This window comes from Perkinsus marinus (assembly GCF_000006405.1).
Source record: "Perkinsus marinus ATCC 50983 genomic scaffold scf_1104296953018, whole genome shotgun sequence".
NCBI classification, from domain to species: domain Eukaryota; phylum Perkinsozoa; order Perkinsida; family Perkinsidae; genus Perkinsus; species Perkinsus marinus.
Window position 1 is genome coordinate 259,094 of NW_003208655.1, and position 18,515 is coordinate 277,608.

General features: G+C 48.7%; 6 protein-coding genes and 1 non-coding gene across 7 annotated transcripts; 3 read left to right on the forward strand and 4 right to left on the reverse strand.

The window, feature by feature from the left end:
* Positions 1-1,107: 1,107 nt before the first annotated feature.
* Pmar_PMAR017680 (Ectonucleoside triphosphate diphosphohydrolase 5 precursor, putative) lies at positions 1,108-3,751 on the forward strand (the record flags this gene model as incomplete). Its single annotated transcript, XM_002776763.1, has 5 exons — positions 1,108-1,646; positions 1,890-2,019; positions 2,198-2,400; positions 2,502-2,665; positions 3,297-3,751. The coding sequence occupies 5 exons, from the start codon at positions 1,108-1,110 to the stop codon at positions 3,749-3,751; spliced, it is 1,491 nt and encodes a 496-aa protein (XP_002776809.1).
* Positions 3,752-4,068: 317 nt separating this feature from the next.
* Pmar_PMAR017681 (dimethyladenosine transferase, putative) lies at positions 4,069-5,876 on the forward strand. Its single transcript, XM_002776764.1, has 9 exons — positions 4,069-4,146; positions 4,360-4,451; positions 4,502-4,589; positions 4,638-4,755; positions 4,806-4,951; positions 4,999-5,097; positions 5,303-5,377; positions 5,421-5,588; positions 5,641-5,876. The coding sequence occupies exons 1-9, from the start codon at positions 4,084-4,086 to the stop codon at positions 5,854-5,856; spliced, it is 1,065 nt and encodes a 354-aa protein (XP_002776810.1). The 5' UTR covers positions 4,069-4,083; the 3' UTR covers positions 5,857-5,876.
* A 1,769-nt stretch (positions 5,877-7,645) lies between these two features.
* On the forward strand, positions 7,646-8,000 carry Pmar_PMAR017682 (hypothetical protein; the record flags this gene model as incomplete). Its single annotated transcript, XM_002776765.1, has 2 exons — positions 7,646-7,788; positions 7,847-8,000. 2 exons carry the CDS (start codon positions 7,646-7,648, stop codon positions 7,998-8,000), a joined length of 297 nt encoding a protein of 98 aa, XP_002776811.1.
* Positions 8,001-8,549: 549 nt separating this feature from the next.
* Positions 8,550-8,631, reverse strand: Pmar_PMAR017683. The gene has a single exon. It is a non-coding gene; the product is annotated as a tRNA-Ser (tRNA).
* A 2,467-nt stretch (positions 8,632-11,098) lies between these two features.
* On the reverse strand, positions 11,099-12,411 carry Pmar_PMAR017684 (hypothetical protein; the record flags this gene model as incomplete). The annotated part of the gene is made up of 1 exon (XM_002776766.1): positions 11,099-12,411. The coding sequence occupies exon 1, from the start codon at positions 12,377-12,379 to the stop codon at positions 11,099-11,101; it is 1,281 nt and encodes a 426-aa protein (XP_002776812.1). The 5' UTR covers positions 12,380-12,411.
* Positions 12,412-13,222: 811 nt separating this feature from the next.
* Pmar_PMAR017685 (protein phosphatase 2c, putative) lies at positions 13,223-15,789 on the reverse strand (the record flags this gene model as incomplete). The annotated part of the gene is made up of 14 exons (XM_002776767.1): positions 13,223-13,854; positions 13,903-13,944; positions 13,992-14,141; positions 14,200-14,280; positions 14,352-14,429; positions 14,476-14,532; positions 14,578-14,674; positions 14,732-14,813; positions 14,857-14,928; positions 14,975-15,058; positions 15,104-15,204; positions 15,250-15,389; positions 15,469-15,590; positions 15,699-15,789. The coding sequence occupies 14 exons, from the start codon at positions 15,787-15,789 to the stop codon at positions 13,822-13,824; spliced, it is 1,230 nt and encodes a 409-aa protein (XP_002776813.1). The 3' UTR covers positions 13,223-13,821.
* A 174-nt stretch (positions 15,790-15,963) lies between these two features.
* Pmar_PMAR017686 (axoneme central apparatus protein, putative) lies at positions 15,964-18,270 on the reverse strand (the record flags this gene model as incomplete). Its single annotated transcript, XM_002776768.1, has 18 exons — positions 15,964-16,051; positions 16,105-16,169; positions 16,217-16,324; positions 16,370-16,490; positions 16,544-16,615; positions 16,661-16,706; positions 16,757-16,830; positions 16,874-16,965; positions 17,006-17,068; positions 17,115-17,177; positions 17,223-17,345; positions 17,388-17,483; positions 17,535-17,601; positions 17,646-17,721; positions 17,768-17,850; positions 17,893-17,983; positions 18,025-18,102; positions 18,153-18,270. 18 exons carry the CDS (start codon positions 18,268-18,270, stop codon positions 15,964-15,966), a joined length of 1,524 nt encoding a protein of 507 aa, XP_002776814.1.
* Positions 18,271-18,515: the final 245 nt, after the last annotated feature.

Sequence of the window (18,515 nt, forward strand, 5' to 3'; positions counted from 1 at the left end):
TCGTGTCTTCACCAATGAGACTGGTTCCAGTTGAATGCATTGGGTCATCTCGGGGAACAATGAATGAGGCGCCAATGCTAGATGCCGCGGACCACCCCGCGTTACTTGATAATGCAGTGGCACGAGTAACCTGGTACTGCCAGGGTGGTAGCAGTTCGAGCAGCGGCTACTCCCACAACTGCCACTAGTCAACTGATAGTCGGTGGCCCTTGTTGTCCCTGGTTAACTTGGTCTGACAGCTGAGCTCGGTTATCGGTTATCAGACTCAGACTGAGGGGCGCGTGAACCAGGGATGAGTGAAAGACTCCAACAGACAAGAATCTGTTTGGCGTCATTTCGACGAATTCTGAATTGGCGAAATCTGATACAGCCGTGAACTCAACTTCTGCCCTGGGAAACCGTCATCACCCAAGAATCGTGCTTTATGGTTAGTTCTTAGCAAGGACGAAGTTCGCGGGGTACAGAGTAATGCTAGCTATTCCAGTTAGTAGAGTAAGCGTTCCATGAATCGGCTACTCTGATCTATTCGTACAACATTCATGTACTACTCCAACCGTTCTCTTACCTCATGTTCATTGAATCCCCACTTGTGGAACTCAGAATCGATTCTAGCATCGTATTATACGTGTAACAATCGATTCGGAGTTTCGAAATCGTCAGTTTATTGAACGACCCCGGAGTCACCCCGGCCGATATCAGGCCTGTAGTAGAAAACTGAGTCGTCTACCACATACCTTCTAGTACAAAGTCTTCAAGACTTTGGAACTCATTAGTTTAGTGCACTTTATTGCACGTAAGTACAATTCGAATCCCCAACACATCCGCTACTTTGAATACGGTTTGTGTAATTGAAGAACTTTTGTGTGCACCTTGATATGAAGTTCTGTTGATAGTTTTACGATGGAGGTGACGAAGTCACTGTTTCTGTTAAACCCACCTTCTCCACCCTAGGGAGTTTTGGGGACTAAGCTGTAGTGTTGTGTTCTGTAAAGTACGGTGTAGGGGGGAAAGGATTGGAATGTCAGTGCTGGTCTACTCTAATTTTCCATGTTGATCATACAACGCGCGCGCTTCCACTGGGTTTAGTAGTTCAGCATTTTATCCGCGATGTACGATGAGCCCAACAGCTCAGCGCGTCACCATCCTTCCTATGGCCTCGACTCTGTCAAACGCCGTCTGGAGCTGACTTCACTGAGGGCACCTGTGGAAGAGAGTATGGTGGAAGACTGCACACCACAGGATGGATGGGCAGTTGAAAAAGAGCCGACCTTTCACCCGAAGCTGCTGGTCATGAATCCAATCTCTGTTACTGTTGGCAGTATGAAAGTGAGGAGTTGGAAGTTTTTACGCAGTTGTCGAGAGCAAGCCGTTAGAATAGGGCTCGTAGCCTTCGTGACGTTACTTCTGATTGGTCTCTGGACTCGGTTCGGCAACGGTCTTACACTTCGGCATAGCACTAATGCGAAGGAGCCGGTGTATAAAGTGGTGCTGGATGCGGGCTCTACTGGTACCCGCATTCACGTTTTCAAATTTCGCCAAAGCGATGGGGAAATCATCTTGGAACCAACGGCCGACACTGAAATGACGTTTTATCGGAAAGTTGACGGTGGCTTGTCATCGTACAAGAACAATCCAGAGGGAGCCAGGTACTACACGTGGGGGTGTTAGTCGTGACCCAGTCGGGCATTGCAATACTGATAGGCCGCTGATGATTGGACTCAGAGTCGATTCAGTTTCAGCAGAGTAATTCCTGAGCAGCCTTTAGAGGTTCGACTTGCCTTTATTTTCTTTGCCGCGCTGGGGTGCTCAATTTTCGAGATACATTATAGTCCTTAGTTATTCGATATCTCGGGAGTCGTTGCCTCGTCCTTAGTGATTCTAACCCTCAGGAGGGGACTTGAATGGTTATTGAAAGAGGCCTCAATAGGAGTACCAGAGGCTGTGGGATCGCAGGCATTACTACTGGCTACAGCAGGGCTTAGGCTAATACCGCGAGTAGCGGCAGAGGAGCTATTGCAGGTAGAATGAAGAACACCGGGATACCGTAAGGAGATGTTTTTTAATTTACTCCGCTATGATACCATAATTCTTCTACTTCACGCAATAGATAGGGTTCGTGCTCGCATAGTAGACACCATGCTGTCTTCTCTGATCTTGACATAGCGCCTATCAGTTCCTTGCTGAGACGTAGCCTCAGGTCTCTCGAAGGGTGATACGTGAAAGCCCCTTCACATTGGTACGCGATGAAGATGTAGCTATATTGGACGGCTCCTCTGAGGGCCTTTACATGTGGCGGAGTGTCGACTTCACCTATGGTCAATCAAGGCATGCCTCCAAGCCGAGCGCTGTGGTAGACCTGGGTGGTGGTAGTGTTCAGTTGGCCTATAGGATGATGGGAGAGTCACAGGTAATGTGGGAAGAAGAACGCTTCGTCGCGGAAATGAATTTTTGCTAATTCAGATTACCCCATCCGACCGTACGAAGTTCACTGGGTATCTGAGGTCTTCCGATCCGATAGCGTCCTCTACTTCTACTAAGAAGGATTACTTCTTAGTATCTGCATCTGCGGAGTCAGTGACCAGTGACGGACCATTGTATGTCCATAGTTGGCTTGGGTACGGCTTGGAGGCGGCGAGGCAGCGAGTGTTGGAGGAGAACGTCAATGGTAGTAGTGAGAGGGGTGGTCTGGCGCATTTGGTTCATGTGTATGCAGAACGGGCACTGGACGGGTGCTCAGCTCGGTCGGTGTCTTTGCTAATAACTGTTTAGTGTCCATACCAGTGTTGGGAAATATGCTCGCTTTTCTCAGCTGAGTTCAAGAGTTCCCTCACTGATTATAGGAGTTTACATACAAATTCGTGTAGAAATGTACAGGAATCATTTACAATTTCCCGAAATTTCCTCAGAATTTCCATATTGTCACCAACATATGTGATTGGCCGTGTACATATTTCCGCACACTAGTCTACACCATCATTATTGGTTCTTTCTAAAGCCGATCCGCTCGAACCTCACCTCTGAGGCTCAATCCCATCGAAATGTCGTATCCACTGAAGCGATGGCCGTTCACGTTCGCTTCGGTTACTCACGGACTCGCTTGCTGAGAGTTGAATGGGTACTCTCAGATCTCTGCAAACAGCTAATAGACCTCACTGTGTTAGTAACAGCCTAATAGAAGCGTCCTCTCCATCACTATCACTTCTGCCCTCAAGGTACTTGTCCATGCCTTACATCATCGAATGACGATCTACCCCAGTACTATGACTATGCAGGCGTACGTCTTGCCCTCCTCCCAGATGATAGTCTCCCCTCCTCTTCGACACGCTATGATCGATGCCTTGCTACTGTACGAGACGCTCTCGACTTGGACCAGGACTGTGGGGCTGCTCAGGCGTCCGAGTGTGCCTTTGATGGGGCTTGGAGGGGCCCTATAGATCCTGCTAGTTACACCTTTAGGGTGTTCTCCTACGTTTTCGATGTGGCCCGCTCGAATGGTTTGGTTCCTACTGCGGCTCATGAAGTGGTCATCACCGTTGCAAAGTTCAGAGAGGTGGCTCGGGCGAGGTGCTCCGAGGCCACTGATGGCAACCCATGGGCGTGTTTAGATTCTGTTTATGTAACTTCCCTTTTATCTGACGGTTTTGGTATACCCGAAACAGAGCCTATAGTAGTGGCAGAACGCTTGTCCTATGCTAAGGGTCTCATCTATGCGGCTTGGCCCCTGGGGGCGGCATTGGAAACCATACAATGACCGTCGCTGGGACTACCATGCTGGTTACTATTCATAGTCTGTGTCTTTTGATAGGAGACCTCCTTTAGAGTTCCATTTTGGTCAGGCCGAAGCCTGACCTAGCCTTTTTCTTGTAGCATTGAGCACGGTGTACAACGCTGCTTATCCAGCATGGATTCCGGCTTAGAGGCGTTCAGCCGTAATCCAGCAGATGGTAGCTTCGCCGTACTGTCTTTTCGCCTTGTATCAAGTCTATTAATACCATTCCTTCTCCTCATTGCACGTTACACTTGGATCACGTTGGTGTTTGGTTCCACGAGCATTCACTCTCTAGTGGCAGAGGCTCCTCCATTATGATACGCCGACCAGCAGCCTCTCGTGGCGTCCACCGATCGAGTCCAATAGGCGTCATCAAGGTAAGAGGGCTTGTATGGTCTGAGTACTATCGAATCACTAGTGCTCTATTATCTCAATGAGGGAAGTATGGCGAGGTGAATATCCTCTCTCACCGCACTTCGTAGTGGCTCTGATCTCCTACACTGTATGAACCTCAGGCGTAGTGGTAGTAGTGAGGTCCGCATTGAGTGCATCGGATGATAGATTTCATGGATTTCATCATTTTCCATCAGGCCCCTGGATCCAATAAGAATACTCCTCCTAGGGGGGCTGCTGCCCAGAAGGGTGGAGGTGGTGGCGGTTTGGCATTGCCTTTGCAGAAAAAGTCCGCACTATTGTTTGATGTCCATCATCTATGTTGACCGCCACTGACAGGTTCGGTCAGCATCTTCTGAAGAACCCAGGGATCCTAGATAAGATCATTGAAGCTAGTGATATCAAGAGCACTGACACTGTTCTTGAGGTGGAGCCCTTTTTTTCCTGATGTGTTCTTGCGATGGTGTATTGTTAGATCGGCCCTGGTACTGGTAATCTGACCATGCGCCTACTGGAGCTAGCTAAGAAGGTAGTGGCCTTGGAGATTGATCCTCGTATGGCCGCTGAGGTTAAGAAGCGAGCACAGACGGCGGGTGAGAGGGTCTGCTATCACTCGAGTGTAGCATTATCATTTTGGTATCAGGTCGGATGAATTTGAAGGTCATTGAGGGCGATGCCTTGAAGACGGCCTTCCCAGTTTTCGACGTTTGCGTGGCCAACTTGCCCTATCAGATCTCAAGCCCGTTCACCTTCAAGCTGTTGGCCCATAGGCCTGTCTTCAGATGCGGGGTATGGCATTGTATTTATCATCAGAAAATCGCTATACTCCTCTATAGGTTATCATGTTCCAGAAGGAGTTTGGTGAGCGCCTCGTTGCCAGAGTGGGGGAGGAGAACTATGGGCGATTAGCGATCAACTGCCAGCTCTTCTCGAAGGTGGCGTTCTGGCTGTTACGTATATAGGCTGTGTTGGAGGAATATATGTTTGCTTGTTTCAGTTCAGCTCAGGGGTTTCCAGAGCTAATCATAGGAGTTCATATACGAGATTGTGGAGAAGTGTTCGGAAATCAATAAGAATTTCCCAAAATTTCCTCGGAAATTTCAACACATGTAGTTGATTCCGCACATCTCCCTTATTCAGGTTACTCGAGTATGTAATGTCTCTAAGGGAAGCTTCAACCCTCCACCCGAGGTGGACTCGATGATCGTGAAATTTGTGAGGTCGTCGCTCATCTGCTGACTACTATCGTTGCTGGTAGGTGCTCCATAAGGACCCAATCAATGTGGACTTCCCGGAATTCGACGGTCTCCTACGAATTGCCTTCACCCGCAAGAACAAGACGCTGCACTCATCATTCATGAACAAGGCTGTGATCAAGGTCCTTGAGGATAACTACAAGACTTACTGTTCTCTGCATAACCAGCCAGTGGGTTTTCAAGGAGGGTTAGTGCGATCTGACAGGTTCCTTGATCGTGTAGGTCCAACATCAAGGGCCGACGTTCAAGGCCCATGTGGAGAACACTTTGAAGGCGTCAGGACTGGCAGAGTCACGCGCCATAAAAATAGACATCGATCAGTACCTGGCCTTACTACTGGAGTTCCATCGTAACGGCATTCACTTCGTGAACGTATCGGATCCCTCGAGCACCAACAAGGCTGATGCTGAGGCTTTCTCGATGGAAGTTGACTCCTGAGTTACATCGCTAGTCGCTGCTGCCTCACGTACCGTACCACCCTTCACTGAGCTCTCAGTTGTTGTGTTGAATGGGAAGACATGAGCATTCTAGCGGTGGACCGAATGCCCTGCTGCGTCCGGTCTGAGGCGATAGCAGTACATGGGCATTCCCCAGGGATAAGGAGGGGAGGCGCTCTAGTAGCTACTCCTGAGGGCGAGAAGTGGGACGTTAGACACAATCATCGGAGTGGCAACAACGATAGGTTCATCTTACTCGGTGGGGAGTCCTCGAAGAGCGCCTTCACACCGAGGGTCACCACTCTTGCTGAGATCACTCCGGGACAATGGACGTGGTAACCCTAAGGAGTTAGGCTTCACTGTGGCATTGATGTGATATCAGGGAAGTAGTCCCAACAGCTATGGAGGACTCATCTCGTCTACCATTGTTTTCATTCGCGCCCTCCGTGATCGTTGACCTTGGCGACCAGCACTCGTATTTGGTCGTTTTCGGGGGGATCAGCGGTGGTGGAGTCTCTGATGGAGGTCCGTCGTGGTCAGTCTACTCCCCCTCCTCTCCAGCCTCTAGGCTCAGACACATACGCCTATGACGTCAACCAACGCCGATGGCGACGCTTTTTCTTCACTCATGGAGGCCCCCTTCCACGAGATAGTTCGGGCCTCTGCGTCTCTCCTGTGGAGGGCAGTGAACTGCTACTCTTCGGGGGCATCAGTACTGAAGGGTGGCCCTTCTGTGATAGGGGCTAGTGCTCGCTCATAGGCAACCCTGAGAAGTTGCGGCGTTCTGATCTGTGGAGTTTGGACTTATCACAGGCCGATTGGTCCTATGATTCCATACCGAGCCAGGCCAACACTATTCAGGGCGGAGTTTGGAGACGTGTGAAGGATGGTGGTGCCTCGTGGGTCATCATATTGCACCTAGTGACTGATGCACTCTAGCCGTTATCAGTTCCTCTGCAGTGCGACCGTCACCTCGAGAAAAGTTCGCTATTACTTCTCATTCGGGATCGAGATCGATCTACCTCTTCGGTGGACAGACAGGTTGTGTATTCTACGACCAATGGAAGGGCATGTATTCGTGACAGGGGTGGAGTGGAGTACAGATGTCTCTAACGAGCTGTGGCGCCTCGATTGCCATACCTACATATGGGAGCTAGTAGAGACCAGGGGGTAGTTGGTCCTTCGTGGACTAAATCATTGGTCCGGCCCTTTAGGTCAGCCCCACCGCCTTGTCATGGCCCTGATGGATGCTCGTCATGGTTGTGGAGTATTGATGATACCACACTTTTGCTACTACCGAAGGATACACCCTTCCTCTACAGCATCGATCTTGAAGAATGCTATTGGTACGGCTTATCTATCTCACTGTGAAGGGCGAGGCTGGTCTATGATCACTGAGACCATGTGACGTTACCACTATCTGTTGGTCACAGGTCACAGCTGTTGATGTCGGGTAACGTGTGCCGGCGCTTATCCGGAATCGAGGGCTTATGGGCTGTGTCTCCTTACCTGAGGGGGAAGCGTCGAGGGGTGATGTTATTCGCTGACCATGCTGCATCTATAATTATCGAGCATGGTGATACGCCTTTGAAGGCTACGCCACGTGAGGAGGTGAGGGTGTTGCTGACCGGTCTGGGGCTGGGGCATACGACCATGGACAGCTCTTGAGACAGGCATCATTGTGTCACACAGAGGTCTTGGTAGTACGCCAGCCCGAGCAGTGTGACTCTCGCTCACGGAAACGCGCAGTTGATACTACACAGTGGGCGATGTCTTAGGTACGTTCCCCCATGTTGACCGAGAGTGACACCATAACTCGAGATGCTGAGGAGCAGCTGATGAAGTATAAGAAGAAGATCTTAGAACTCGAGGAGACCCTGTCGGCGATCGGAAGCGATAGAGGTCGACTCATTAATGAGGTTGAAGAAATGCGGTAAGACTGTGTAACTGGTAGCCTATATGCTCGATGCCACCGTCGGCTTGCATCTCAGGCATCGAGCGGAACTCGACCGTGAAGCGATGCAAGATGCTAGAGCACGCATTGAAACGCTCGAATATGATCTCGGCGTTGCTGAGGATCTGGTCAAAGGCGGCGAGAAGCGGGAGGAGAAACTGCGCAGGCGAAGTCGTGTCTCTGACCAGTGATCCGGGAAGCCCTTGTTTTAGTCGCGTCCCATGGGGAATTGGATGCAGCTTTACGGAAGTTGTTCGGAATGATCGCCAGTGCGAAATGAGTGAGTTCTCGTTGGGCAAGGAGTGCTGGGTGTTGTCAGATGAGAGATGGGTCGAGGCAAAGAAGATCACAGCCGAAGCTGAGAAGTTGCTCAAGCGCTGCGGCGAGATTTCACATGGACAGAACAGGGTAAAAGAATCCACTCCCAGTTATTGTGCCTGAGGGCCAGACTTTGGGCTATTCAAATGACTCAGGTCCCGGCTAGCGCATGCACAAACCCGTCTATAGAAAAGCGGAGCAGCTGATGAGAGGCATGAGTTTCGCGAATTAGCGGGATTGTTTCATGTAACATGTGACCGTGTGCGGCAAACGTTCTTTTCCCCCGGTCGTTGTGTTAGTGGGGAGGCAGTGAGTGCATGATACGTATCTTAAGTACGTATTATGTATGTTGATTCTTGTGGTGAGGCATATAGTGTACGCTTACACAGAGCATGTATTGAGGACACTCTTTGGTCTGTTAACGACAGCGGCAGGATTCGAACCTGCGCAGGCTGAGCCTAGTAGATTTCAAGTCCACCTCCTTAACCACTCGGACACGCTGTCAATGAATTTTGGGTACACTAAGCAGGACACCTGAAATACCTTTATTGCGCTCGGCGCGACTAGGAGATGTCCAAAATTGGATGTTACCCTACACGAAGCTTGTGGAGTGTAGAGTGGTGCAAACACTGGCCCGTGACGCGCTCGCCCGCGAAGCTAGTTATTCTGAGCTATACTTAGCCTGTGTATTTTTCGCTGCTGTTGTTGCTGTTGGTCCTAACTCTTACTGTGAGGCTATTGAGATGTTACCTCATCTGTCAGTTGTTGGTGAGCGTGCTGGCTCATTTTGCCCACCCTCTGCCATCCGGTAGTTCTGATTGTCTGCATCTTGACGTGCAATCCTCAACTATGTGAGGATGGCCGTCCGATGGCCACAGATGAAGTCGGCAGGGCGGGACGAGTTGAGTTAACGAGTTTTTTGGGTGGGAAGCTGCGATCGGGACTGTGTTTGCAGCTGAGAAGTTGTCAACCGAGCTGATTCAACTCTCTCCGTAATGGGCAGGAGAAGACTTTCACTAGTTGCGCTCCAACCAACGAGTCAAAGCCTAGGATCGAGAACATTGTCAACCCAATCCACTGGATTGGGATTGAATCCAGGCATCAGCTAGTGTTGATATGTGAGACACATGATCGTATTCATCAACACAAAGAGCCGGCGAGGGGGCATGATCTTCATTGATGAACGACACCACAATGTGACAGGGTTCCCGAGTCACAGCAAACATTGCGATCGCCGCCGCGTTATGTCCTTGTACGGTTGGACAAAAGTTCCAGTCACGTAATCGAGGTATCTACGGTCTCGTAAGGGAAAACAGCTCTAACTGTTAGAGCCTGTTAGAGCACACCATGTAGTCTAGATTGTTAGAGTCTAACAATCTAGACTACATGGTGTGCTTGAGGATCAATGAAGTGTTCGTAGATAAGGATAACCATGCCTACAATTCAATCGACATCAAGCTGTTTCATTCAAGCATACCGCAATAGTTGGCGATGACCGGCTTCTTCCTTCCATGGCGACTACCCAGCTCTTGAACGACCTATTCCCCGACCCGATGGATTGACTCGCAGAGGAACCTCCGACCGCAGGCCAGATCACCGATGAGAAACTACAGACTGACCTCGACGATCAAGAGGAGGTGAGAGCTGAGTATTTCGAACAAGAATGGAAGTGTTTAGGATGAGGTGAGTGATGAGATCAAGGAAGTAATGATCATCAAAGGCATGACAGGGGAAGAAATCGATCACGTGAGAGAATTCAAGGTAGCCCCCAACACTATGAGCGAAGATGGGACGATAGAGAGTGAGTACATATCTCATTGAGGCGGCATTGTATTCATGGATACAGGTGAAGGAATGATTGTGGGAGATCGTCAGGACAAACACCACAGTAAAAGGAGGGAAGAAAGACGGTCAAGATCTCGTGAGAAAGACCAATGTCGCCGTTAGCGAATTTACTATGCATTGCGTTGTTGCTTGCTAGAGAGGATACCGATGGAGTGCACCGAATACACTCAAGTCTATACTGGAAGTACAAGCTAAGACATGCCAGATATCTATTTTCATTCAGTTTATAATTGTTACCACACTTGCAACCTTTTTAGCAAAGTTGTCGAGAATGTATAACCTGACTTAATCGCTCTTTCGATAACGGCCTGGCTTACCCATCGTCACTTTGACAACAAACGCAATATAATACATGGTTCAGCAAAGGAGAGTTTGCATCTCGATTTGACGCATAACGCCATCGAAAGCATTGATTGAGGTATACACATACACGATGAACAATCGTTCACGCAACCGAAGAGACAAATCCGCCGGATACCGACGAGAGTTGCGATGATTGATGTCGTCAATCCGGAGAGCTCCTGGTGCTGTCCTTTCTATACGGACAGAATAACACCAGTAGCTCGATGGGATATATACGACAGAAGATGACCCTAAAGCAATAAAGCAATGCCAAAAGGCTCTGGCGATGGACAACACGGTGCCACACCTAGTAACCTGAGTTACACGGTTGCCAGAGCCAGCCCTGTACACTCTGATGGCTAAGGAACCACCACTAGGAGTGAACAGGAGGATCAGAAGGTCAACAAGAAGCATACACATACTACCACTAAATAATGGCAAGGAACATGTATTCGAAGGTTGTGTTGATGGTACTCGTTATTACCGAGCACCATTATTAGCATACAAACAGCGAGAGAAAACACTCAACAGTGAGATGTTCTCATTGTTTGCTCTCTCGTGTTGGAATAAGTAGTATCAGATGAGTTGATAGCAGATCAAGTTAAACACCGGTAGCAGCAAAATGCTGATAACGATAGGGTGGTATTGTATTGACCAAAAGTGTCGAAGTACAAGGAAAAACAACGACCAAAGGAACAGAACTACCACCATGAGACAAGGAGTCTTGTGGCATACCACTGAACTTGATACCCAGCTATAATCCCACTTAATTGGGGATGGGAAATTACTCCCAGCTATGAGGCATGAATGCGAATTGCATGATACCTTGTGGAGCGCCCGGGTAATGAGCAATAACGTTGGACAAGAACGACACGAACGGCGAACCTTCCCATACACCAAACTCATAATGAGCCTCAACATCACCGCATTGACCATCGAGAGGATGCATACAATTAGGTGACGTGTTGAAAGAAGTAGACCACATCATGAAGATTTTACCCTCTTGAGAGTACTTGGTATAGGAAGGCTCAGTGTATTTGACTGCTGTCACATCGCTATCACCACTGAACAGGTAGTCATACATCGCATTGCCATCATTCAAATGAGTAACAAAGGGAGTCGCTGCAGGAGAACTCGCTACAGGGACACCGGCATTATTGTAGAAGTTGAACATTTGTAGGTAAAGATGGTCAACGGTATTAAGGAAAATGGAACCGCGATTATCCGGACGAGTGACTTCATCGAAGCCACAAGTCAAAGCAGTAGATAGACCTTCAACAGCCGCCATTCTGATGTCCGAGTTGTCACCGTTGAGCAATTTGTTATACGAGGGAGTTCCGGCAAACTCTTCCGGGTCGTACACCACGCCGGTGAATATATCACCGTGTCGAGCAGCGTACTGTATGGCACCGTCCAGGAAGGACCCCATAGGGGACGCACCCTCCCATCGCTCTCGCTTGCCATGGGCAGGAGCCAAATCGGGATAGCAGATAACGCTCATCTTCCCGGCAATACGATTCAATAGATGAGTGTATAGCGGGGACTTCTTCGTGCCAGTCAAAGCGTCGTCAGGAGCAGTCACTCGAACAACAACTTGAGAATAGCTCATACCTATGTGATTGCCCATCACGTGGTTGTAGACCTCATCGTAATAAGCACCCAATTCATTGACATCGTAGATCTCCGGAAATTCGACCCACATGAAGGAGTTGCCTACACTAGTCGATGGAGATGGAGGGGCCGGGTTGTGGGCAGTAGACGTCGTTGACGGAGCTGCAGGATCGGTCTTGGGGGCAGCAGGACTCGACGAGCTAGCCCCACCCAAGTAGTTCTGTAATTGTTGTTCGGCCGAGCTCGAACAGCTACAAGGGATAGTCCCACCATGGCAGACATGTGAGTTAGTAGAGCAATAGGAACCAGAACCCTCAAGGCGAGGATCTTGACAGAAGACATCCCCCGTCGAAAGGCAAGGTGACTGCAACCCACGAAGCGGTGCAAAACCCCAAGCTCTTTCCACTACTATGCACGATAGGAACAAGGCACTGCTTCTGATGGCGGACATCATCTTTATTCGGAAAGAGCTTTCGAAACAGCGCTGAGACAAAGTTAAAGCTGTTTTCTACTATGCAACAACCATTATACTTCCACCCACACGCCAGCACATGTTGCGATGGAAGGCACTATCATCGAAGCGTACGTTGAAGTAGTTAGTCACTGATTCTCCCTAGCTTAGTCATCCGTAAACACGAAGGTTCTCATGCCGCTAGCAGAGCTGACAAGCATGCCAACTAGCTCGTAATGTGCATGGTAAATGCAGTGCTACGCTATCATTTTGCTATCCTCATCGACAGATTCAACTCAACGTTAGTCTAGTGCTAGCCTCCGAAAGTACAAGTGTCGATTAGCTATTTTCTTGTGTAGTTGTCCCCATTTTTGCGTGAAAACGTGCGATCCGACGCCGCTTCTAGGCTTGAATTCGCCGTGTGAAACATGACTCTTGTAGCACTCTCGAAACTCGGGAGAAGTGTGCCGAACTCCTGAATTGAGTCTTACTGTTCTTGCCTGTAGATGAGAATCTCACTCGAACCACATCCAACCCCAAGCTGTGCACCAACAATGCTAATTCACACAGAGCTACTCCGGTATCACCTACGGTGCCTGCCAAGGCTCTCGAACACTGTAAGCCTGGCAAACCGAATGTTATTAAATCAACCATCGCGGGTGTTACTACTAGCAAGTGAATTCTCTGTGTCTACAGCGGTACAACATTACAATTACAAGTTTTTCACTTCAAGTAGATGGTATAGAGAATGATGAACTAACTCTTGACGAGCCGGTGAGAGTAGATAATCTTCTTGACCCTCGACAGTTTTCAAGAAACTTTGTTAAACTCAAGTGTCATTCAGATTACAGAAGCTGCACTGGAGATTGAAATGTTTCTATTGTTCACACAGACAATGAGTATATCAGCTTTCACTTCACTTCCTCCTTGCGTGATCCACAACTCATCAATCATACCATCAACCTTAATACTGAGCTCAGTAAGACAAAGAGTTAATTTCCTCCTATGATCGGAGCGTGGGTGTAAGACTATCATACAAAAGTGATACCCATAGTAATCGCAGAAGTACGTCAACTACGTGACCGATGAGAGACATGCTGTTGGCATAGCACTCGTCAGCCACAGCCTTCTAAATCAATGCATAGACAGTGGAAGTATGCGTGAAAGAAGTGGGAAAACTGAGGTCATCACTCGATATCATAAGTCCACTCAGCCTGGTGTTGATATAATGGCAATGAACAACGGGAAGCTGAGCCACTATCAGGAATTACGGATCAATCTCAATGATGATGATGGTGATACCAGTTTGGTATCAACTATGATACTGATATCAGTCACTTGAGAATTGGTGTCAATAACAAGGAAGAGTATAGGCAACGTTACAAACGATCCAGTCAATATGTTGCTAATAGATATTCGATCGCAGTCGAGTTCCTCGAACACGACTATGATGAAGTCTTCGAGATAACATCAGCAACCTGATTAATTTACCAATGACATCGTCCTTCAACAGAATCGCATCTTACCGCCTTCGCTTCGCTTAACTCTTCTTTACTCATGCAATCACTCTAGAAATGAAAAAGAATATCTGTTTGAGTCCTCAAGGGCGACTTACTGGATGATAGCTCTCGCGAGTCTCCTCATCTGGGAGATCGTCAAGGCTACTTCCCGGCTCCTCATAAACTGTTTCCATCGCGGGGCCAGGTTCGGGCAACGGAGTATCAGGAAGGGAATCCGGATCAGTAGGGCGTAGATCGACGATAATCTGCAGCACCAGAAGCTCTTCGACGCGCGCAGGTTCAAATCCCGGGAAGAACACTTACACAGCTCATGTTATCACAACCCAGACCGTAACTGTTTGATACATTCGGGCTTAATACTGCATCCAACAGCTGGGAGGTAACCTAGGCAAACTTCGATCGCTCTGGATCGCTCATTTCGCGATCGATATGAATTGTGGCTAAGGTTTCGCTACTATGCTCAATTTAGCATCCTCATCATCAACATGGCCTTCCTTTCGAAGAAGCCTAGCTCTTCGGACCAACGGTCGGACCTACCAACACACAATGCTGCGACACACGCGGTCACCCAAGACTTACATAATTCACAACACCCTCTGTATCAAGGATCTCCCATATACCATCACAGCCCAGTACCTTCAAGTGAATACCAGTAATCCACACAAGTTCGAATAACCCTACAAGAAACTGATCCTCTTCCGTGATGGGGATCGTAGACACATCTGGATTGGCAGTAATCATCTGCTCTTCTGGTTTCAAGTTGTGGTCTTGCTTATAACTACACAACCAACCCAGCCGATACCATTACTAATGATACTAGCAGTCAACTGGCCACCTGAGATCTCCAATGGCTCGAGTGAGGTTCAGATTGCCATTCACTCGGCCTTGCATTACGATGCCTCCCGCGTTACGTATTCCTACATGGACGCCAATACCCAGAACCAAACATCAATGTGCTACGTTCAGCCTCTTCCTCAAGATCAGGCTTGTGATCTTCTGTCAAGGGCACTACTCTAGTACCATCCTTACCACCTACAACACAAGAGCTCTTATGAGTCATACCTAACCAAGGAGTTACCTCGGCAAAGAACCACTCTAGAATCACCAGCGTTCGCTATCGTGATTGCTTTGTTATACACAATATGACATGCAGTCGCCGTACCTATCTCACGAATACCACCTACTAAGCGACAGTACCAAAACCTACAGCCTGCTTGAGTCAATTCGTGCATCGGCAACCGTTCGGTCCTCTTCCTCATCTCAGTCTCCTCATCAGAAGAATCGTTACTCGATGGGCCGTCTCCAAACCTGAGCCATTCACGGTATGGTACTACTTATCGTGAGAAAGCTGACCGCATTAGTTCAAGAAGCTCTTCTCTGTACTGCGGTGATTCCATCATCTCATCGATTTTCAAATAGGCCTTCCTCATCGATTCCTTCACATCCCCTTCCTTATACTCCTTCAGAGATGACAAGCATTTCGGAAAATGCCGCTGAAAAAATGCACCATCCGGGAATCGAACCAGGGTTTCGCGAATCATGACAAAAGACCTCCCCTCAGTTGACTATTACAGCGCAAAATAAAGCAACTTCTTTGCCACCATGCCCGTCGAAGATAGCAAAGAGCCCTTCATCATCTTTCCCGTTGAACCCTAGCTGTTGTACATGCGCATCTTCCATCGTTGAGCGCCAACCTGAACGCCGAGCCAAGGACTACTCATCAGCAACGTGACAGCTACAATCACTCGATCACTCCGGCACAAGCCATCAGTAAGAGATAAGACCCACCTCCTGACTACTACCTTGCATAGCAGCACTGCCATAAGCAATCCGTAGATCAAAGCCGTCTTCGAGTTCTTTCTTGGTCTCTGGCTTGGAACGATACGCCCCCATTGTGAAATATCAACAACTACCAACAGAAATAACAAATCCGTCCAACTTGGATCACACGATCAACCCCAAGGCGAATCGAAAGGTCCAATACTATTGTAAACCGACTAAACGCAATAACACAAACGTTGTGTACATCACAGTGGCTTAGCATGATGATGATGACGACGCTGGTTACTATGCAGCAGGAGTATACTCTTCCAACTTGCGGAGTAGTTGTTCTGGATAGCTGGGGGAATAGTAATTCACAATCTCAGGAGGATACCTACAACGCACAACGGGCTACCATAGCCTCTATAGAGCAAACAACATCGATACATTTGATTCACTTGGTCAATATAGTCCCTAAGCTGAGAGCCCATTTCCGCGTTGATCTCCTGAATCTGTGGAAAAACAACAAGACGTAACTGCGTGCGTTCGAAAACACTACCTTCTGTAGCCCTCCCGACTGTACGAAGCTTCGACGGGCCTGCTGGTCATTCGGCAAGACCTTCGCGAACTGATGAACCACATATTTCTGGATACTCGTTGGTGCCTCCTGAGACCGACATCAGCACTTCACACTACCGACACAAGCAGCTACTTGTAACAGAGGCTCGAGTGCTGGCAGATGGGTGCACTTTTGAACAACACTCTTGAGAGCTCGTTTTGCCTTAGTCTTCAGATCTTCGGAGGAGTCTTCATGCAGATATACTGCCAATAACCTGCCGAAGATGTATCGCCGCACTCCCCCTAGTCCTAAGCAGCTATCACTCACCGTCGTAGCACATCAGCCTCAGCGAGGGCTCTAGAATGGTCAGGACCATGACGTCCGATTTGACCCAACGACCTAAGCATGCACTTCCCAGTACACGAGACAGTACTACACTACTACCAAGCGCTCGCTGCCTTGAGGTGGTCCTCGGGCTCGTTGATGAGTGCTAGTAAAGAACAAGTCTGATAGTATCCAATAAAGCAGGTCTCATCTTACCATCTTTCAGAGGAGGAATGCCCTTTGAAACGATGACTGCCAAAGCTAGAGTCTCGCTGAATGCTGCGATGAACCTACAGCTGCATAGACGGCAACTAGACACATATGAGCCCCTACCCGAGACTCATGATGCCCGGCAACCTGTTGTTCCCACGAGCCTCTGTTATGTAATCAACAATAGCCGCTACTCCACCAGCGTTGACAACCAACTGTAAGATCATGTTCACCCAAGGGAATCCGATCCCTCACTTTGGCAAGATCTGGAGTATGTCTAGCTATCTCACGAATGCACGTAGCAGCATTCTTCCGAACCTGGCACGAGCAATACACAATACTCAACAGCACTCCTTGTTTGTACATGTTCGTTAGCATCCTTCAGGCAATGTAGTATTCTGGGGAAGACCTCCGCCTCAACAACGACCTGAGTTCCTCAATTTCAAGGGACTCGAGTGCATACGGTGAATACCTCAGCCAGATCCACATTGTGCTTGGCGACTTGTCCTAGGCAGGAGCATACTTGTCGCTTCAACCCACTATCAGAGTGGCCCAGTTCACGAGCTATCAGTGATACCGCACCAGCGTCAACAACCTGATGATGAGGAGTCGACCCTGTATGCCCGGCATCCACTACTGATTGGGCGAGCTCAGCAGTGTGCTTCGAGATATCTGCGAGAGCGCTCGCTGACATCCTTTTCAAAGTCAACTCTGGCTCTTGGAAACATAAAACCTGACGATAGGGTATCTTATGTTAGAACAGCTAAGGCACGAGGCACCATACCAATAAGGGAACAGCCCCAGCATCAACAACTGCTAAGGCGAGCTCCTTGGTGTGACGAGCAATGTACCTGATATCATGGTCTCACACAATAGACATTGAAATCGCCGTCACCCCAAAGCCCAAGCTGAGGCTTCCTTCACTGAAGGGTCGAAATCTTCCAAACACTCCACCAACGCCTCGAGTGCACCTGTGAGATAGCGAGATTTGATCACTATAATGATGAACGTTCCGACCTGAATCCACCACGGCTTGAGCTAACTGGGGAGAATGCTTAGCCACTGCTCTCAGGACGAAGGCTGCCGCTTTCTTGAAGAACCTAATCATCATCTTAGCATTGACGTTGACATTTCGTTGCTACCTGTTTTGCTGGCTTAGGCCATGAACCAGTTGAGGGAGTATATCGTGGGTAACTACGGACTCAGCGAGCTCATCCGAGTGGTTAGCCAAACCTGAGAAGGTCCATTCTGAACAGTAGTTATGAAAGGCTCACGTCCAAGGGCTAGGGCGGCACTCTGCTGGATAGAAGCAACGTTGTCCAGAAGGAGCGGCCTCAGTAGGGCCATAACACCTGCGAGGAAAATGCTGTGTTGTTGGGCATGATTGGTATCTTCCTCTTACCAGCGTTTTGAAGGGTGTCTATGTTCTGAGGCCTGTTGGCCAATTCTGCCACAGTCTGTACGAACGTCACTCGAGATTGCTGATACTCCTCAAACACTTGCAGGATGGCTCTGGACATGGCGGCTCAAACACTATCGGTGGTGATAACCAACAAATCAAAATCTTACAAATCTTGCGCTCCTTACGATTCCTCAACGCTTACACGACATCGTGCATTCTTCCGGCAACTACTGTCAAGATCCGATAATGGAGTTTCACCCTAGTGATATGAAAAACACTAGTGAAAAGCATTCTTTACGACTACTGCATATCACCGTGAATATCGCGTGTTTCACCGAGTTTTACGCCACTTCACGTAAAACG